A 21,222-nucleotide genomic window follows, 5' to 3' on the forward strand; every position below is an offset into this window, starting at 1 on the left:
TAGTAACAACTACAAGAATTTAAACGTTTTATATTTTTGTTTCTACGCTAATCTAAAAATGCTTCATATAAACATATAAACGTATTCTGTATCATCTATATCTTCATAACAAAGCTCTGCTACAAGATTTTAGTGCCTACATTTGCTTTTGAGTTTACTATCCAATTACTACTATTTGAATTATATCAGGTTTATGTGAGGAAATGGGGGTGGGGGATTCTTAATAGGTAAATGCTGCTTTCCATTATTTCTGGCTGGATGAAAGCTAACCGATTCAAGGAGTTCAAGGAGTTCTGAAGAAGAGAAAGATGTTCAGAATACCTGGAAACTGGAGGAAGAATTAACAAAACGCTGGATAAGGCCGGGTGCGGTGGCTCACGCCTGTAATCCCTGCACTTGGGAGGCCAGGGCGGGTGAATCACCTGAGGTCAGGAGTTATAGACCAACCTGGTCAACATGATGAAACCCCATCTCTACTAAAAATACAAAAAATTAGCCAGGCATGGTGGTGGATGCCTGTAATCCCAGCTACTCAGGAGGCCTGCGGCAGGGGAATCACTTGAACCCTGGAGGCAGAGGTTGCAGTGAACTGAGATTGTGCCACTGCACTCTAGCCTGGGCAACAAGAGCAAAACTCCGTCTTAAAAGAAAAGGAAAAGGCAGGATAATAGCTAAATTTACCATTTATTGATGTTGACAATGTGCTAGGTACTATTATAAATATATCATCTGACATGTTTAATCCTTACAAAAACCCTGTTAGTTTCATGTTACTATCCATTTTTATGGGGAAACTGAGGCTCAGAGAGCTAGGGTCACACAACTGGTAATTAACAGACAAGATCGGAACCAGCTGGGACTAACTCCAAGTCTATGCTCTAAACTATTAGGCAATACTGCCTAAATGAAAATGATTACATAGTACTTAAGTATATTACCAAAAGATGATTTTGTGTTCTTACTCTATAAATCAAAAGTCATGTTCAACTGTGGCAAGTAGGTTTTCTGAGACATTTATCTTCATGACAGATTTCAATAGATTGATTGGTCTTGAAAACTCTGTGGCAACTCAAGGTAAAATAAAAGGGAGAAGACGCAAAAACTGCTTTAACACTAAAAATCTGTAAACAAGGTTAATGGTAATCCCTCTATTGGCACGGAAATCCCAAATCAGTAATAATAGCTCATGAAAGCAAGGTGTCAGAAAGCTGCTTTGCCACCAAATCATTTGTCTGTTTAGAGTTCATCATTCTTTTTTCTTTTTTAAATCATGGATCAACATTTTTCTTTTCTTTCTTTCTTTTTTTTTTTTTTTTTGAGATGGAGTCTCGCTCTGGAGTGCAGTGGCGTGATCTCGGCTCACTGCAACCTCCGCCTCCTGGATTCAAGCAATTATTGTGCCTCAGCCTCCGGAGTAGCTGGGATTACAGCATGCGCCACCACACCCAGCTAATTTTTGTATTTTTAGTACAGACGCGTTTTCAGCCTGTTGGCCAGGATGAACTGGTTCTCCTGACCTCGTGATCCATCTGCCTCGGCCTCCCAGCGTGCTGGGATTACAGGCGTGGGCCACCGCGCCAGGACTCTTTTTTTTTTTTTAGACGGAGTTTCACTCTTGTAGAAATGGCGCGATCTCGGCTCACTGCAACCTCTGCCTCCCGGGTTCAAGCTATTACCCTGCCTCAGCCTTCCGAGTAGCTGGGATTACAGGCATGAACCACCCCGCCCGGCTAATTTGGTATTTTTAGTAGAGACGGGGGTTTCTCCATATTGGTCAGGCTGGTCTCGAACTCCCGACCTCAGGTGATCCGCCTGCCTCGGCCTCCCAAAGTGCTGGGATTACAGGCCTCCCAAAGTGCTGGGATTACAAGCCACCGCGTCCAGCCAACGTTTTTAATTCTGAAAACTGTGTTTGAATGAGTGTTGGGTTTTTGTTGCTTGGTTTTCTTTGGGGGAAGGCGGTTATGACCTTACACAAGAAATATACATCATAATATGAAAATGCTCATTGGTTCATTAAAGGAACAACATAAAGAATTTCTAACGGAACGGATTAATGGGATGGAAGAAATTTACCCACTCTCTAAAAATTGTTCAAATCCCAAAAACTTTTTTTTTTTTTTTTCATTTTACAAAATATTTACTTCAAACAGTAGCTGGCATTTTGCATTTAAGAGTTGAACCTGGCCGGGCGCGGTGGCTCAAGCCTGTAATCCCAGCACTTTGGGAGGCCGAGGCGGGCGGATCACGAGGTCAGGAGATCGAGACCATCCTGGCTAACACCGTGTAAACCCCGTCTCTACTAAAAGATACAAAAAAAAATTAGCCGGGCGTGATGGCGGGCACCTGTAGTCCCAGCTATTCAGGAGGCTGAGGCAGGAGAATGGCATGAACCCGGGGGGCGGAGCTTGCAGTGAGCCGAGGTCGCGCCGTTGCACTCCAGCCTGGGGCACAGAGCAGGACTCCGGCTCAAAAAAAAAAAAAAAAAAAAAAGAGTTCGACCAAAAGGGACAGGAATATAAATTTCTAATTATTAGCAATGGAAATGAAAATGAATCAGAAATGACAATAAATATTTCTAAAATTACAAGTCGATGAAAAATGAATTAATTTGCTGTAAATTGGTTAACACAAATCGCTGCAGTGTCATATCTGCTATGTGAAATTTATAAAATAAAAACCAGGGCGGAGAAGGGGAGAGGGAGAGCTCTTTCCAAAGGCCCACCACACAAATTCTAATTCTTAGTTCACAGAGTCAAATAATAATAATGTGTTGTTCTATGACTTCTAGTAATAAAAGTAAATATAAATTTACTCTGCATATTACACGTTTACATTATTCTAGGACTTCTCCTTTAAATTACGATAGCACACACACACAAACCTTATTTATCTAATTGCCTTTCATTGGCAGATAACAACAAAGATCGTTTACAACATAATCGCTTTCTGATAGGTTTGATCCTCTCTAGTCTTCGTAGAAGGTGGCCAACGTTTCCGTTGTCCCGGCGTCCCTTAGGCACCGCGGAAAACGAAACTGCATCAGGCTCCGCCCCACGGTCTGAGGAGTGAGCCAATCAGGGCACAGCCTAGGTTGATCGCGTGCCGGGTGTCATGGCTGCCTGCAGGTACTGCAGCTCGTGCCTCCGGCTCCGGCCCCGGAGCGATGGTCCCTTCCGTCTGCCAGGGCGGGATCGGGCACTCACCCAATTGCAGGCGCGTGCACTATGGAGTAGCGCAGGGTCTCGAGCTGTGGCCGTGGACTTAGGCAACAGGTAAGGAGTGGCGTGCGTTCCCTGTATTGTCATAAGGCGTCCTGTCCAGCCAGCCTGAGCGTATTCGTCTCCCAGGGTAGAAACCCAGTATCCTAGGTCTATTTAATCTCTCTTTACCCTAAATCTAAATTCCAAATTTCTCTTTCCGGGTTTGGAATGTGACTCCTCGCACCCTCCTTCCCGCGCTATCTCATGCCCTCTGTTGGTGTGTGCCGGGCTTCTTTGCTCCATCCGACTCTGTCCCTCCACCTGACTTCCGATCTCTTTACTTTCCGGGACCACTGGACTCTTAAGTGGGAAACATTCCACCTAGGGATAACGAGTCGACGTGGATGTATCACGTCATCCAATCTAATTGATTGCCTAAAGTGTGGCCACTATGACCCCGGGTTAGGAGGGAAAGGAAAAGTCAGTTTTTTGAACGCCAGTTATAGGATCCTCGCAATCTTTTTAAACCTGTCGTAAAGGTACTATTACCCTCGTTTTGTAGAGGCTCAAAAAAGGTTAGATAACTTTCTAAGAGTCAATTAAAAAGTATTGTGGGACTAGGTGGTTTTTGAATTTCTGTTTCTTGCTTACAAAGCCCGTACTTTTTTAAGGGACCGTTTAAAAAAGAAAAAACTTATGCTTTAATCGTTTTTAGAATAAATGGAATTGCTAATGCAAACTTCATATATCTAAATTTCTTTTTTTTTTTTTTTTTTTTTTTGAGAAGGAGTCTTGCTCTGTCGCCCAGGCTGGAGTGCAGTGGCCGGTTCTCAGCTCACTGCAAGCTCTGCCTCCCAGGTTTACGCCATTCTCCTGCCTCAGCCTCCCAAGTAGCTGGGACTACAGGCGCCCCCCACCTCGCCCGGCTAGTGTTTTGTATTTTTTAGTAGAGACGGGGTTTCACCGTGTTAGCCAGGATGGTCTCGATCTCCTGACCTCGTGATCCGCCCGTCTCGGCCTCCCAAAGTGCTGGGATTACAGGCTTGAGCCACCGCGCCCGGCCTTATCTAAATTTCTTACGTGTACTTTGAAAAAATTTTGACCCCAGTTCATACAAAAAGCAAAAAAATCGTTTTGAATCCAGGTCTCCCACTCTAACTTTGATAAGTAATTCACGTTGAACAAGTTAATTCACCATTTTCTTGTGCAAAGTGTGGAGACTGGATTCCATTAAGGGTCTGCAAACTTTTTCTGTAAAGGACTGGATAATATATATATTAGGCTTTTTGGGGTATACACTGTGTGTATGTGTTTACAAACCCTTTAGAAATGTTTTAAAAAACGGCCCAGCACAGTGGCTCACACCTGTAATTCGAGCACTTTGGGAGGCTGAGGTGGATGGATCACCTGAGGTCAGTAGTTGGAGACCAGCCTGACCAACATGGTGAAACCCCATCTTTACTAAAAATACAAAAATTAGCTGGGCATGGTGGCAGGCACCTGTAATTCCAGTAACTTGGGAGGCCGAGGCAGGAGAATCGGTTGAACCCAGGAGACAGAGGATGCAGTGGCCGAGATTGTGCCATTGCACTCCAGCCTGGGCGACAAAAGCGAAACTCTGTCTCAAAAATAAATAAATAAATAAAAATAAAAAAACATTTTTAGTTACAGAGTAGTACAGAAATAGGCCATGTAGTTTGGTCACCCCTAAACTAGGTTATCTCTAAGGCTCATTCCACTCCCAGCATTCCTTAATTCTGATTTTTGAGGGAAGAGGACATCTTTTCCATTCTTCAAGGACTGCACATGCTTCGAAGAAATGCCCAGAACATTTCATTCAACAGTCACGTACTGTGAGATAGGCACTAGATACTCAAAACAAGATGCAGCTCCTACCCTCCATATTTTCCATAAATAATCTACTTTGACTCTTTTATTAATCAACCTGTTCTTTTGTAGATAGTTCTCTTTAAACTCGTGTCATGTATTGAAATAACTAGACTCATAAATATCATACTTGCTGGATAAATTCTTTCATTTTTGTCTTGTTTGCCATTGGCAACATTTATTGAGTGACACATTATATTTGTTACCATATGTATTCTTTACTGCATTCTAGAAGATTATATAATTATTGTAGGTGTTTTTCAGATAGTATATTTAATGCTCACGGTAACCTTGGAGGCAGGTGTTTAATTTTCATTTCAGCAGTCTTTTATTGAGCATCAAATCACTGAGGATATTCAAATCACTATGCATCAAATCACTGAGGATATTCAAAAGAGTATGCCACTGTGGGCAAAATGCTAAGGCAGTAGCCCCATTAATGGAGTAGACCTGTAGCTTTCACAGCTTTTCTTCCCTGTGTTTTGGGCCCACTGTAGTCTAGTTAAAGATCCTCCACTCCCCTTCACAGAGATCACTTAGGTATTCAGAATTCACACTGGTAGACAGAATGCCAGTTCCTGGTAGGTTTTGAGAAGTATTGGTAGCATCTTACTTGGGGTTAAACAAAATTTCAAGATGCCAAATTTACATTTGCCACAGGAAACCATTACTTAATACTGATTTCAGCTATAGGTTGTTGCAGGTCTGTGATACTACACAGTATGACTGGTTTTGAGTATCCCATTCCTTCCATCTACTCCACGTATTAATCCAGCACCAGCCTCCTCTCTGTACCTCATTATTCCCATTAGTCAGAGGACACCCATTTTATTGTAGGCTTTCATCATTATACCATCTGTATTGACTAAGTAGAAACCCAACTAGAACTTATCAAATATTCCCTGATTTAAAAAAAAAACAACTAATATTTCAGAGTCAAGAATTTGGTACTACAAAATCACTATTTATTAACATGTATTAAATGTACATACTTTGTTCTGACTTTCAAACTTAACAAAATGGGTCTAACTGAACAGATGAATATGCTTTTCATTAACTCAGGCTTCTGGCAAAGGTATTTAACAGGTGAAAATATTAAGGGTTGTTCCTTCATCTCTTTGGTATGTGAAGGACAGAATAATCTTATTTGGGGCAGGGCATTGGGCCTGTCTGCATGCTTGTGTTTGGTTTGTGCATTTTCAGCACCAGACTATGAAAGAAGGTTGCTGAAGCTGAGTTCATGTGACAGAGCATCTTCCTCTGTATCTTCAGGGGTCACTGACTTGGTTTCATCTCAAAACACCTTTTGATGAATCTTGAGCTCTTTGACAAGTTTTGCTGGTCTGTTTCAAGACCTCAGTAAGCTCTTTTTGCATTCTCTGCTGAAACTGGGGAATAAGGCTGATAGTGCTGCCTATTTCATGTATATAAGACAGCTTTATTAAGATATAATTCACATACCATACAGTTCATTTAAAGTGTACAACTCGTCTGGGAGCAGTGGCTCATGTCTGTAATCCTAGCACTTTGGGAAGCCAAGGCAGGAGGATTGCTTGAGTTTGAGTCCAGGAGTTTGAGACCAGCCTGGGTAACATAATGAGACCTCATCTCTACAAAAAATTTAAAAATTAGGCCAGTATGGTGGTGCACACCTGTATTTCGAGCTACTCAGGAGGCTGAGGTGGGAGGATTGCTTGAGCTTGGGAGGTCAAGGCTGCAGTGAGCTGTGATGGCACCACTGCACTCCAGCCTGGGCAACAGAGCAAGACCCTATCTCAAAATAAATAAATACAGATAAATAAAGTGTATAATTCAATGGATATTAGTATATTCAAAGTTTTGCAGCCATTACCACCATCAATTTTAGAACACTTCTATCACCCTAAAACGAAATTCATTAGTAGTAGTCACTTAGTATTTCTCCCCAGCCCCAGGCAACCACTAATCTACTTTCCATCTCTGTGGATTTGCCTATTATGAACGTTTCTTACGTGGAAACATAGTCTTTTGTGACTGCCTTCTTTCACTTAACATAATGTTGTCAATGTTTATTCATGTTGTAACATGTATAAGTACTTTGTTCCTTTTTATCACTGAATAATAATCCGTTGTATGAATTATACCACATTTAGCTTATCCATTCATCAGTTGATGGACATTTGGGTTGTTTCCATTTGGGAACTACTATGAATAATGCTACAAGGAACATTCATAACAGGTTGTGATTTTGATTTGCATTTCCCTGCTGATAGTTAATGATATTGAGCATATTTTTATGTCCTTACTGGCCATTTGTATGTCTTCTTTGGAGAGATGTCTGTTCAAGTCCTTTGCCAAGTGTTTTTTTGTTTGTTTGTTTGTTTGTTTGAGACGGAGTCTCGCTCTGTCACCCAGGCTGGAGTGCAGTGACCGGATCTCAGCTCACTGCAAGCTCCGCCTCCCGGGTTCACGCCATTCTGCCTCAGCCTCCCGAGTAGCTGGGACTACAGGCACCCGCCACCTCGCCCGGCTAGTTTTTTGTATTTTTTAGTAGAGACAGGGTTTCACCGTGTTAGCCAGGATGGTCTCGATCTCCTGACCTCGTGATCCACCCGTCTCGGCCTCCCAAAGTGCTGGGATTACAGGCTTGAGCCACTGCGCCCAGCCTCTTTGCCAAGTTTTAAAATTCAGTTGTCTTTATTGTTGAATTGTAAGCATTATTTAAATATTCTAGATATTAATACAAGTCCCTTATCAGATACTTGGTTTGCAAATATTTTTCTCTTAATATATGGCACTTCTTTTACTCTTAAAGTTTTAAATTTTTATGAAATCCAACTTAACCTATTTTTTCTTTTGTCATTTATGCTTTTGATGTCATATTTAAGACTTTGGCCCAAGTCTCTGAAGATTTACTCCTGTGTTTTGTTTCTAAGACTTTTATCGTTTTAGCTCTTAACGTTTGAGTCCAGGATCCATTTTGAGTTAATTTATGAAGATTCATTCTTTTTTGCATCCGGTTGTTCACTATTGCCTCACAAGACTACTCTTTCCTCATTGAATTGAAGATTATTCTTTCCCCTTCTGTTGAACGTGAAGGTCCTTATAGGCAATATTTAGGAGTTTATATTTTGTCCTAAAAGCATTGGGAGAGTGGCCGGGCGCGGTGGCTCAAGCCTGTAATCCCAGCACTTTGGGAGGCCGAGGCGGGCGGATCACGAGGTCAGGAGATCGAGACCATCCTGGCTAACACAGTGAAACCCCGTCTCTACTAAAAATGCAAAAAATTAGCCGGGCGAGGTGGCGGGCGCCTGTAGTCCCAGCTACTCGGGAGGCTGAGGCAGGAGGATGGCGTGAACCCGGGAGGCGGAGCTTGCAGTGAGCCGAGATCGCGCCATTGCACTCCAGCCTGGGTGACTAAGCGAGACTCTGTCTCAAAAAAAAAAAAAAACAAACAAACAAACAAAAAAAGCATTGGGAGAAATTCTCAAGTGTTTTTTGTTGTTGTTTTGGTACGGAGTCTCACTCTCGCCCAGGCTGGAGTGCATTGGCACAATCTCGGCTCGCTGTAACTTCCCCCTCCTGGGTTTAAGCAACTGTCTTGCCTCAGCCTCCCTAGTAGCTGGGATTATAGACAGGCACCACCATGCCCAGCTAATTTTGATATTTTTAGTAGAGATGGGGTTTCACCATGTTGGCCAGGCTGGTCTTGAACTGCTGACCTCAGGTGATCAGCCTGTGTCAGCCTTTCAAAGTCCTGGGATTACAGTTGGGAGACACCACGCCTGGCTAAAGGATTTTTAAGTAGGGAAACAATCCTATTTGTATGTTAAAATGTTACTGTAGTCAACAAGGTGAGAGATGATAAGAGACTGTACTAAGATGGTAAATGGAGCCAGGCACCTTGACTCACACCTGTAATCCCAGCACTTTGGGAGGCCAAGGCGGGAGAATTGCTTGAGGCCAGGAGTTCAAGACCAGCCTAGACAATATAGTGAGATCTCATCCATAACAAAAACTAAAATTAGCCAAGTGTAGTGGTGTGCACCTGTAGTCCCAACTACTCAGGAAGCTGAGTTGGAGGATCGCTTGAGCCCAGGTGTTCAAGGTTACAGTGAGTTGTAATTGTGCCATTGCACTCCAGCCTAGGCAACAGAGCAAGACTCTGTCAAAAAAAAAAAAGAAAAGAAAAAGAAGATACAAGACACAATGACCCACCACCCACCGCCGCCCCCGCAAAAAAAAAATAGATGGTACATGGGAATTAACATTTAGGGAAGCAGTTAACTTCTGAACCTCCAAAATGCTTTCCTGTTCAGATCAATCCTGTGCCTTGGTTTCTGTATTCTTCTTTAAGTCACTCTTAAGTTCCCCTTTTACTTTTGATAATGATCATGGATTCTGCCCCTTTTTGTTGGTGGGGTGGGTGGGAGGGGTTTAGAATCTTCCCTTAGAATCTTTTATTATTTTATACTAAGCAGGAATTGTACAGATAACCTAAGTCTTCTTGTATTGCATTTTTATTTTTAAACAGGAAATTAGAAATATCCTCTGGAAAGCTGGCCAGATTTGCAGATGGCTCTGCTGTAGTACAGGTAAAAAGTCCAGATTTTAAAAATTCATCTTAAAAATGGGTACAGAGACTCATACTAAATGTGTAACTACAACATTGTGTAACTACTTAGAATTTTGATACTGGAAATTAATTCAGATACTACTAAGATAGTTTATACTGTAAGAATCATTCCCGACAACCAGAGTCCAGAGGGCTGCATGTATTAAGTGACTTATTTTTTTCTATTTTTTTAATTTTTATTTTCTGAGATGGACTCTTGCTCTGTCACCAGACTGGAGTGCAGTGGTGCGATTTCGGCTCACTGCAACCTCTGCCTCCCGGGTTCAAGCGATTCTTTTGCCTCAGCCTCCCGAGTAGCTGGGACTACAGGAGTGCACCACCACATCCAGCTAATTTTTTTATTTTTGGTGGAGATGGGGTTTCACCATGTTGGCCAGGATGGTCTCGATCTCTTTTTTTTTTTTTTTTGAGATGGAGTCTCTCTCTGTCGCCCAGGCTGGAGTGCAGTGGTGTGATCTCAGCTCACTGCAACCTCCGCCTCCTGGGTTCACGCCATTCTCCTGCCTCAGCCTCCCAAGCAGCTGGGACCACAGGCGCCCGCCATCACGCCCGGCTAATTTTTGCGTTTTTAGTAGAGTTGGGATTTCACTGTGCTAGCCAGGATGGTCTCGATCTCCTGACCTCGTGATCCACCCGCCTTGGCCTCCCAAAGTGCTGGGATTACAGGCATGGGCCACCGTGCCTGGCCTGGTCTCGATCTCTTGAACTCGTGATCCACCTGCCTTGCCCTCCCAAAATGCTGGAATTACAAGCATGAGCGACCGCGCCTGGCCATTTTAAGTGCCTTTAACATCCCTTCCAAACTTGGGCTTCTCTTTTATGCATTAATAAATTCTGTTGTGCTTTTCTAGAGAAAGTGATTTTGGTATTTTCTTCTATAGTAATAATTGGGGAATTTTTCCTTATGTATAGCCACATAAGAAGTAGAGAATACTATTCAATTCGTTGGATATGACTAAATTACCTGGTTTTTTTTTTTTGTTTTTTTTTTGTTTTTTTTTGTTTTTTTGAGACTGAGTCTGGCTCTGTCGCCCAGGCTGGAGTGCAGTGGCCGGATCTCAGCTCACTGCAAGCTCTGCCTCCCGGGTTTATGCCATTCTCCTGCCTCAGCCTCCGGAGTAGCTGGGACCACAGGCGCCCGCCACCTCGCCCGGCTAGTTTTTTGTATTTTTTAGTAGAGACGGGGTTTCACCGTGTTAGCCAGGATGGTCTCGATCTCCTGACCTTGTGATCCGCCCGTCTCAGCCTCTCAAAGTGCTGGGATTACAGGCTTGAGCCACCGCGCCCGGCTAAATTACCTGTTAATCTTGCCTTATCCATAGCTTTTGAAAAGCTCAGAGATCAAGATTGTACTACTTGTGAATAACTATTTTTATTTCATAATCATGTCATAGAATTACATATCTTTTCTTGAGTTTAATTGGAGTAAGGATTTATTCAGTTGCTACTTAGATGCTGATATCTGATTTCAAATGAACTTACCGGTGTTGTTCTTTATGTTTAAGTCAGGTGACACTGCAGTAATGGTCACAGCGGTCAGTAAAACAAAACCTTCGCCTTCCCAGTTTATGCCTTTGGTGGTAAGTTTTTGCTGATTTATCTGAACTGTAATATGGTGTAAGTAAGTGTAGAATGTATAATATTTTTGTCCAGTGTCTAGTGAGTGGAAAATACATGTCTAGTGAGTGGAAAATATGAACTTGCACAACAAAGAATTTTTCCTAGTTTTTAGATGCTGACTCATTAAAAGAGTATAAACTGCTTCATAAGCAAATACTAGGATTAAGCATGCTTTAGAATTTGGAGTGTCCAGGTGTATAAGTTGACAAGAAGATTGGAAGTGCATGACTACTTTGACACTGAATAAGCAATGAATTCATTTCCCTCATAGTTTCCCTGCAGTATGACTCTGCAAGTACAGTCAGCCCTCCATGTCCTTGGGTTCTGCATCCATAGATTCAACCAACCATGAATCGAAAATATTGGGGAAAAAATTGCATCTGTACTGAACACATACAGACTTTTTTTTCTTGTCATTCCCTACAATACGGTATAAAAACTATGTAGCATTTACTTTGTATTAAGGATTATATGTAATCTAGAGATTGATTTAAAGTATATGAGAGGATATACATAGGTTATAAACAAATACTATGGTGTTTTACATCAAGGATTTGAGCATCAATGGATTTTGATATCTGCAAGAGGTCCTAGAACCAATCTCCCAGGGATACCAAGAGACAACTGTATGTTTAGTAATGAGTTCATTTGAATTTTATAGCTCCCTTTTATTATGAAAAGGGGGGCACAATTATATTTAACAGAGTTGATACCCAAAAAAGCAATGTTTGACTTGATCAGAATGAGTATCTGTGGGACATAGTGAGTCTTCCACTCTTACTGTTGAGTAGAAGACTTTTTTTTTTTTTTTTTTTTTTTTTTTTTTTTTTTTAAAGAAACAGGGTCTAGCTCTGTCACCCAGGTTAGAGTTGTTCAGTGGTGTGATCATAGTTCACTGCAGCCTCAAACTCCTGGGCTCAAGCAATCCTCCTACCTCAGCCTTCTGAGTAGCTAGGACTATGGGTGCAGGCCATTGTGCCCAACTAATTTTTCTTTTTTTTTTATGGGGGGTAGAGGCGAGGTCTTTCTGTGTTACCCAGGCAGTTCTAAAACCCCTGGCCTGAAGCGATCCTCCTGCCTTGGCCTCCCAAAATGCTGGGATTACAGGTGTGAGCCACTACACCTGAACATTTTTTTATTTCACTTTGCGGAAACATTTCTATCAACTTTCCTTTCCCCAAAAGATATAAAATGCTAAGTAAGTAACATATTTTCTGCTCTGAGTCTAGACTGTGTTGTTGGCGACCTCAGGAGAATTAGCATTCATATAGTAGTTCTTACAGTATAGTTTGTTTCTACAAAAAGAATTATATGAACTTTTTTTTTTTTTTGCTACTTCAGGTTGACTACAGACAAAAAGCTGCTGCAGCAGGTAGAATTCCCACAAACTATCTGAGAAGAGAGATTGGTACTTCTGATAAAGAAATTCTTACAAGTCGAATAATAGGTAAGATATTAACATAGACGCATTCATCTTCTCTGATATGCCTATATTAGCATCTTTTGCATCTGTGTTCTACAGTATATCTTAAGTTTTCCTTCATAGCATTAATGCCACCTAAGATTATTCACTCTCTCTTCCCTCACTCAAATGTTGGCACTGGGAGAAAAAAGCTTCTGTTTCTTCACTGTTGAATCCCTAGTACCTGTTATACTGCTTAGCACAGAATAGGCATTCAATAAATATTTGTTGACTAAATGAGTAAATTTCTATTGAGCATATGAATTTTATGGTCCATGCCTCTACTCTGTTGAATCTATTCCTAGTACATTTTTTCATGTTCAGAATAGTAATTCCTAAACATTATATTTATCAGCTACTGAAATAATGTCCATAATCTTTCAAATGTTTAACATCCCTACATATTGTGGGATTGTATGTAATTATAGCTCTTCTACCCATAAATTGCTTTTTTTTTGAGACGGAGTCTTGCTCTGTCACCCAGGCTGGAGTGCAATGGCGCAGTCTTGGCTCACTGCAACCTCTGCCTTCCGGGTTCAAGTGATTCTGCTGCCTCAGCCTCCTGGGTAGCTGGGATTATGGGCGCCCACAACCATGCCTGGCTGATTTTTGTATTTTTAGTAGAGACGGGGTTTCTACATGTTATTCAGGCTGGTCTTGAACTCCTGATCTCTTGATCCGCCCACCTCAGCCTCCCAAAGTGCTGGGATTGCAGGCGTGAGCCACTGCAGTCGGCCAGAAATTGCTATTTTAGGTATATTTATATACAGTCTTCAGACAGAAAGTAGCAAGGAAGCATTTTCTTTTGGTCTGCTATTGGTCTTAAGTGTCTTTGCTCTGCTTATATATGTAACTGTTGCCTGTGGAACCAGAATGAAAAATTGCTCCCCAATCTTTATTGTTAATGTACTTCTTCTGTGTTTGTTTTTTGTTGTTAGGGCATGGTATGTAATAGTGGAAGCACTGACATTTATCTGTGTCCCTCTTAATAAATTGGTCCAAGGGGATTTTTCTTGAAAACATATTGAATGGCTATCTATATTAGTTCAAAAGTTTTGAACTGTAAAGCAACTCTGTCAGTACGGTTTAATGTCTTTTTTTTTCTTTTGGCAGATCGTTCAATTAGACCGCTCTTTCCAGCTGGCTACTTCTATGATACACAGGTAGGTTCTGCTTTAGGTTTTTTAGTTGCCAGATCAATCAAAAATTACTTAATGAATCTCTGTAATACTTCCTAGACTAAACATTAGAAAGAACATAAGAATTTTTTATGATACTGTTATATTTTACAGTAAGTTTTCGAAAAAAGATAGTACTTTTTTTTTTTTTTTTTTTTTTAAGACCGAGTCTCACTGTGTCACCCAGGGTAGAGTGCAATGGCACGATCTCAGCTCACTGCAACCTCTGCCTCCCAGGTTCAAGTGATTCTCCTGCCTCAGCCTCCTGAGTAGCTGGGATTACAGGCACGCACCACCACACCTGGCTAATTTTTGTATTTTTAGTAGAGACCAGTTTTCACCATGTTGGTCAGGCTGGTCTCGAGCTCCTGACCTCGTGATCCGCCCCCCTCGGCTTCCCAAAGTGCTAGGATTGCAGGCATGAGCCACTGTGCCCGGCCAAAAGATAGTACTTTTACAAAGCTAACATTTATTCAGTGTCTATTTGAGTTGACACCTGAATTATGAGTAGGAGTTAGCCAACCAAGGTGTGTCAGGGAAGCATTGAAAGTCCAGAGGCAGGAAATAAATTAGTGAGTTTAAAAAGAAGATCAGGGTGACTAGAGTGAGTAGAGACCAGATCAGGCTGGGAATAGGACAACCAACATAGCTAATTTTTATTACCTAATTTTATTGCTGGATCCTCTGAACCTCTACTTTATTATATGTTAATACTTTCTGAATAATATTTTCTTTCAGAGTAATGACACGTATACTTAAGTAACCATTTTATTCATTTGAAATAAATAAATACACCTTGCAAATATGCCTTTGCAAGAATATCACAGCCTTAACCTCAGGAAGTTTTGTTTTTTGTTTTTTTTGAGTCAGGGCCTCTGTTGCCCAGGCTGGGGTATAGTTGGCATGGTTATAACTCACTGCAGCCTCAAACTCCTGAGCCCAAGTGATCCTCCCCACTTAGCCTTCTAAGTAGCTGGGACTACAGGCACAAACCACCATACCCAGCTAAGTTTTTTTTTTTTTTTGTAGAGGGGGGTTTCACTATATAAGCCAGGCTGGTCTCAAACTCCTGCTTTCAAGCAATCCTCTTGCCTCAGCCTCCCAAACTACTGGTATTACAGCTATGAGCCAGCACACCCAGTCAGAGAAGTTTTTTTCTTAAGTGCATGACATGGGCACATTATTGCAGTATAAAGTTTGTTTCATCTATGCTTATAAACAGAACTTTTTTTTTTTTTTTTGGAGACGGAATCTCTCGCTGTCACCCAGGCTGGAGTGCAATGGCGCGATCTCGGCTCACTGCAGTCTCCGCCTCCCAGGTTCAAACGATTCTCCCTGCCTCAGCCTCCTGAGTAGCTGGGATTACAGGTGCCCGCCACCACACCCAGCTAATTTTTTTGTATTTTTAATAGAAATGGAAGGTTTTGCCATGTTGGCCAGACTGGTCTTGAACTCCTGACCTCAAGTGATCCCCTGCCTCAGCCTCCTAAAGTGCTGGTATTACAGGTGTGAGCCACCGCACCCTGCTCAACAGAATTTTTTTTCTTTTTTTTTTGAGACAGAGTTTTGCTCTTGTTGCCCAGGCTGGTGTCCAGTGGCACGGTCTCAGCTTACTGAAACCTCTGCCTCCAGGTTCAAGTGATTCTCCCGCCTCAGCCTCCCTAGTAGCTGGAACTATAGGCGTGCCCTACCACGCATGGCTAATTTTTGTATCTTTAGTAGAGACGGGGTTTTGCCATGTTGGCCAGGCTGGTCTTGAACTTCCAGCCTCAGGTGATCCGCCCACCTCGGCCTCCCAAAGTGCTGAGTTTACAGGCATGAGCCACCATGTCTGGCCTAGAAAATATTTTTATATGATAGAAAGAGCTAACATTTACTGAATACTTGCAACATGTGAGGACTGTGATAAGTGCTTTACCTACAGTATTTCTCTAATCCTCGTAGGCACCCTTTGGGAAGATGCCATTATTTATCCCATTTATTTATTTATTTAGTAACGGAGTCTCACTCTGGCATCCAGGCTGGAGTGCAATGGCGCGATCTCAGCTCACTACAACCTCTACCTCCTGGGTTCAAGAGATTCTTCTGCCTCAGCTGGGACTACAGGCACTGGCCGCTACACCTGGCTAATTTTTGTCTTTTTAGTAGCAACAGGGTTTCACCATTTTGATCAGACTAGTCTCAAACTCCTGACCTCAGGTGATCTGCCCTCCTCAGCCTCCCAAAGTGCTGAGATTACAGGCGTGAGCCACCACGCCTGGCCTATTTTTCCCTTTCAAAGATGAGAAAGCTTTTCGGGTTTAATTTAAGTAATTTATCCAATGTCAAGCATTTAGTTAAATGATAGCCAAAATTAAGAGGTTTGGCTACAAAGCCCCTGCTTTTAGCCATATAGTGCTCTTGTATTTTAGGCCAGGATGTTAACCTAAATGATAACCCTTCCAAATCAAACAGATTATTTTAAGTGATTCAAATTTTTTCCCTTTTACCAGGTTCTGTGTAATCTGTTAGCAGTAGATGGTGTTAATGAGCCTGATGTCCTAGCAATTAATGGCGGTAAGTATAAAAGTAGAGATGAAAAGTTATCAGTGTTGATTTTTTTTAAAGCAATGAAATTTTAATTTCAGCCCTTATTTTTCTCCATTTTTAAGCTTCCGTGGCCCTGTCATTATCAGATATTCCTTGGAATGGACCTGTTGGTAAGTTAGGATTTAAAAATAAGAAATCATATGTATATTTTTTTTCAGTAAGTAGTAGCAACCATGAATTGAACTAGATGACATTCTAAGTCTCCTTTCAGGTCTTTCAGATATTTTCATCCTTGTCGTGGGTTCTGTTTCTAATAGCAGTATGTTATGGTGTTATAGATTTTATGTCCCTAGATATTTTGACTTCATAATTGCCTCTTTCCGTTAGAGGACTTCTTTTTTTCTTTTTTTTTTTAACTGGGAAATTATCAGAGTATATACTCCTTCAGGATAAAATTAATGTAACTTATGGCTGTTACAAGTCATAATCATGCAATATAAAAATGGCTCATTGAGTAAATAATTATCAAGTGTCCTAGGCAGACCAGGCCCTAGCAATACAACAATGAAAGATGCAGTTATTGCTTTCAGCATAAAGAAGACAGATAATTATTTATAATCAGTGGTATTATAAAAACATAGTTAAAGTGCTAAGAATATGATAGAGAAGAGCAGGTTTGATTTTGTGTGGTCAAGTTGTCAAGGAGGGCTCCTCAGAGTAGTCATTGTGTAAGCTGAACCTTAGTAGGGTCTGGTGTTAAGCATTTGCTTAGGGAGAATACTCTCTAGACCAGGGGACAAACATAAGCATAATCCCAGAGGTGTGGAAGAAGTGGTATATTTGACCAATTCAGAGTAGTCCATGAGGCCAGAAGGTAGGGTGGGGTAGGATGTTCTGTGGGTCTTAAATACCGTGTTAGAAACATGGATTTTATTCTGTGGTCACAATCAAAGATGGGGTTGAAGCCATCACTGGAATAATGTCTTGAAAACTGGGAATTTCCATTAAACAGTTGCCAATGTTCTAATACATTTTAGGGGCAGTACGAATAGGAATGATTGATGGAGAATATGTTGTTAACCCAACAAGAAAAGAAATGTCTTCCAGTACTTTAAATTTAGTGGTTGCTGGGGCACCTAAAAGTCAGATTGGTAAGTTGTTTAAATACCTCATTTGTTCTGGATTTTACTGACAAGTTCTTTCTTCTTAAACTAAATTTAAACTCTTTGTGTGTATGTTTTGTCGGTAGCCATAAAAATTTTGGTTATGTTTTATCTCTGTCCTATTTTTTTAGTGCTCTTGCTTCATATCAAATGATACCTAAAATTACAGGATTTTACTCAATTTTATTTAAAATATACAGAAGTATTTACCAAGACCATTTCAGTAATTATTTTTAGACTAATATTTTGTCTAAGAATAATTTCTATTTTTATTTTTTTTTTTTTGAGACGGAGTCTCGCTCTGTCGCCCAGGCTGGAGTGCAGTGGACAGATCTCAGCTCACTGCAAGCTCCGCCTCCTGGGTTTACGCCATTCTCCTGCCTCAGCCTCCCAAGTAGCTGGGACTACAGACGCCCGCCACCTCGCCTGGCTAGTTTTTTGTATCTTTTTTAGTAGAGACGGGGTTTCACCGTGTTAGCCAGGATGGTCTCGATCTCCTGACCTCGTGATCCGCCCGTCTTGGCCTCCCAGAGTGCTGGGATTACAGGCTTGAGCCACCGCGCCCGGCCAATTTCAGTAATTATGTTTAGACTAATAAGTTATTAGTCTAAATAACTTAGTTTAAAAATAGAAGTTCTAAGTCTGGTAGTAACCATTTTATTAGTTTAAATATTATAATTTAGCTATTTCTAAGTCTGCTTGGTATCCTCTTGAGAAGTGACCCATTTCTACTAGGTGGAAAACGAGTAATAAAATAGAAGAAATGCATTGACCATGGGCCATTTTCACATCCTCCTTGTAACAGAAATACCATACTTGCATGAATGAAAATCAAGTCCTTGTTCTGTGGAAGGAAAATGGACTTTAGCAGTCAGAATGACCTGGATTTGAAACCTGTCTCTGCCACTATAATCGTGTGATCTTGGACAAATTATTTAAGGGCTTTTATTGTTGGTTTATTCTACCATGTGATATTTGATGTGTGGGACTTTTTGACAATGTTCTGATGTGGGAACATTTTGATGAAACAAACTATTCAACTATTACTGCTTTTTTGTACAAGTAATATGTGAAACATCTCATTTCCAGCTTCTGCTTCTGGTATGTTAGCCAGTGATAAAGTTAAAACTAGGTTCTATAAGAAAGAAAAATCCCCATGTATTAGTTGGGGGTTGTGTTGTCGAACAAAATAAGACTTAAACAGGATGGAAACGTTGTATTTCTCTCAGGTAAAAGAAATTCAGAGGTGGTAAATCTAAGACAGTGATAGTGGTTCCATGACATCTTAAGAAATCTAGATTCCTTTTAGCTTTCTCCTCTGTTATCCTCAAGATGTGGCCTCATCTTCATGCTTATGAACTGGCATGAAGAGCTCTGGCCAACGTATCTGACTTATAGGCAGGAGGAAGAAAAAAGAAGGGAATAGCAAAAAGGTGTGTGGCAGTTGAGTGAGTCAACCTGCGTTTTAAGCAGCTTTCCCAGAAATCCCCACACGGCAGTTTCTACTTACATCTCATTGAGCAGAACTGTGGCACATGACTATACCCTCGACTGCAAGGAAGGCAAGGAAATGATTTTTGTATTCTGCCTCTGGAAGGTGGGATTCGTACTGTGGGTAACTGTCAAAATGTAGAGAGGATATTCCAAAGAATGAGGAAGCTGTGAATAATAGATGATGTCTACTTCATGTTTGAGCATCTCGGAGCCTTGAGCAAAGTATTGGTTTCCTGTTCATCTGCATCTGAATTTTTTGCTGAAAGTTACAGTGTTCGTTTATTCTCTATTAGTAAACTAGTCTGGTTACTTTACAGGGAGGGTAGTTATGAAGATAGGAGTCAAGGTTTGCAAAGTGCCCAGCATGTTACTGGTACCTAATAAGCATACAGTTAATACTTGCTATTATCATTAAGACACGGAAATAAACCTGTTGCTAATTGGTCATATAGCCGCTATCTGCCTTAGAGTTTGAACTCTTCTAATTGTAAGTAGACATTAGAGGAATGGACTAATTCACAATTTTTTTTTTTTTTTTTTGAGACCGAGTCTCGCTCTGTCTCCCAGGGTAGAGGAGTGCAGCAGTGCAGTCTCAGCTCACTGCAACCTCTGCCTCCCAAGTTCAATTGATTCTCCTGCCCAGTCTCCCAAGTAGCTGGGATTATAGGCATGCGCCACCACGCCCAGCTAATTTTTGTATTTTTAGTAGAGACGGGATTTTGCCATGTTGGCTAGGCTGGTCTTGAATTTCTGGCCTCAAGCGATCCACCTGCTTCGGCCTCTAAAAGTGCTAGGATTACAGGCATGAGCCACTGCACCCAGCAGAACCAAGGAATCTTTGCTGCACATATGGCATGCCATAGAAACCCCATAGGCAGACTTCCAGCTGGCTCTTCTCACCTGTTGCTCTCAGGAGGGAAGAATGAGACTCTAGAGACTGCATAAATTTCAGAGAGTAGTCTTGGGTAGAGGGAGACTGAGAGTAATTCAGAACCAACCTGTAAGGAGATGGTTTTTAGGAATTACCAGCCTCCAGTTTATGACTTTTGTATCACTATTTCCATGCAGCTATTTAACCAGCTCTCTGCATTCATAAAGATGCATCAAATATGCATTTTAACCCCTTGTTTACCTGTTAAAGTTAACATCGGGTCCAAGTGAAATACCACCATCATGGAACTTTTGTGATACAAAAATACAAAAAAGTAATTGCTACTATTTCGTTATTAAAATATTTAGTCGTCCATATCTTTTTTTTTTTTTTTTTTTTTTGGAAACCAAGTCTCTCTCTGTTGCCCAGGCTGGAGTGCAGTGGCACGATCTCGGCTCAGTGCAACCTCCGCCTCCCAGGTTCAAGTGATTCTTTTGACCCAGCCTCCTGAGTAGCTGGGATTACAGGCGTGCACCACCACACCTGGCCAATTTTTGTATTTTTAGTAGAGACAGGGTTTCACCATGTTTGCCAGGCTGGTCTTGAACTCCTGACCTCAGGTGATCTACCCACCTTGGCCTCCCAAAGTGCTGGGATTGCAGGCTTGAGCCACCACTCCTGGGCAGTCATCCAGATCTTTAAAGTATAATCTTATAGGGCAAGAATAATTACTCCATGCTGTCAGCTGCTGGATTACTTCAACACCAACATTCTGAACAGTGCCATTTAGATGCTTGTTTTCAACTGGTATATTTAATATCACTAATATTTCTGTGTGTGAGAAGATATAAGTCAGGAAAAAGTATACCAATAACATGTTTTTTTTTTGTTTTTTTTTTTTTTTTTTGAGACGGAGTCTCGCTCTGTCACCCAGGCTGGAGTGCAGTGGCCGGATCTCAGCTCACTGCAAGCTCCGCCTCCTGGGTTCACGCCATTCTCCTGCCTCAGCCTCCCAAGTAGCTGGGACTACAGGCGCCTGCCACCTCGCCCGGCTAAGTTTTTGTATTTTTAGTAGAGACGGGGTTTCACTGTGTTACCCAGGATGGTCTCGATCTCCTGACCTCGTGATCCGCCCGTCTCGGCCTCCCAAAGTGCTGGGATTACAGGCTTGAGCCACCGCGCCCGGCCAACATGTTTTTA

The 21,222-nt window shown here is 41.5% G+C and overlaps 1 protein-coding gene across 3 annotated transcripts in view; it reads left to right on the top strand.

Annotated features, from left to right (window-relative positions):
* The first annotated feature begins 3,096 nt into the window (after nucleotides 1-3,096).
* PNPT1 (polyribonucleotide nucleotidyltransferase 1) overlaps nucleotides 3,097-21,222 on the top strand; it is a 59,120-nt gene continuing 40,994 nt past the window's right edge. For 2 of the 3 annotated variants that reach the window (XM_005575822.5, XM_005575824.5), the window contains exons 1-8: nucleotides 3,097-3,275; nucleotides 9,604-9,664; nucleotides 11,211-11,285; nucleotides 12,667-12,772; nucleotides 13,901-13,950; nucleotides 16,458-16,521; nucleotides 16,617-16,664; nucleotides 17,532-17,645. In XM_005575822.5, coding sequence (XP_005575879.1) covers nucleotides 3,115-3,275; nucleotides 9,604-9,664; nucleotides 11,211-11,285; nucleotides 12,667-12,772; nucleotides 13,901-13,950; nucleotides 16,458-16,521; nucleotides 16,617-16,664; nucleotides 17,532-17,645 — 679 coding nt within the window. In that variant the 5' untranslated portion in view covers nucleotides 3,097-3,114. The remainder of the gene's footprint in view (nucleotides 3,276-9,603; nucleotides 9,665-11,210; nucleotides 11,286-12,666; nucleotides 12,773-13,900; nucleotides 13,951-16,457; nucleotides 16,522-16,616; nucleotides 16,665-17,531; nucleotides 17,646-21,222) is intronic. The other variant, XM_005575823.5, reaches the window with a different exon arrangement.

Source organism: Macaca fascicularis, chromosome 13 (assembly GCF_037993035.2).
Source record: "Macaca fascicularis isolate 582-1 chromosome 13, T2T-MFA8v1.1".
NCBI classification, from domain to species: Eukaryota; Metazoa; Chordata; class Mammalia; order Primates; family Cercopithecidae; genus Macaca; species Macaca fascicularis.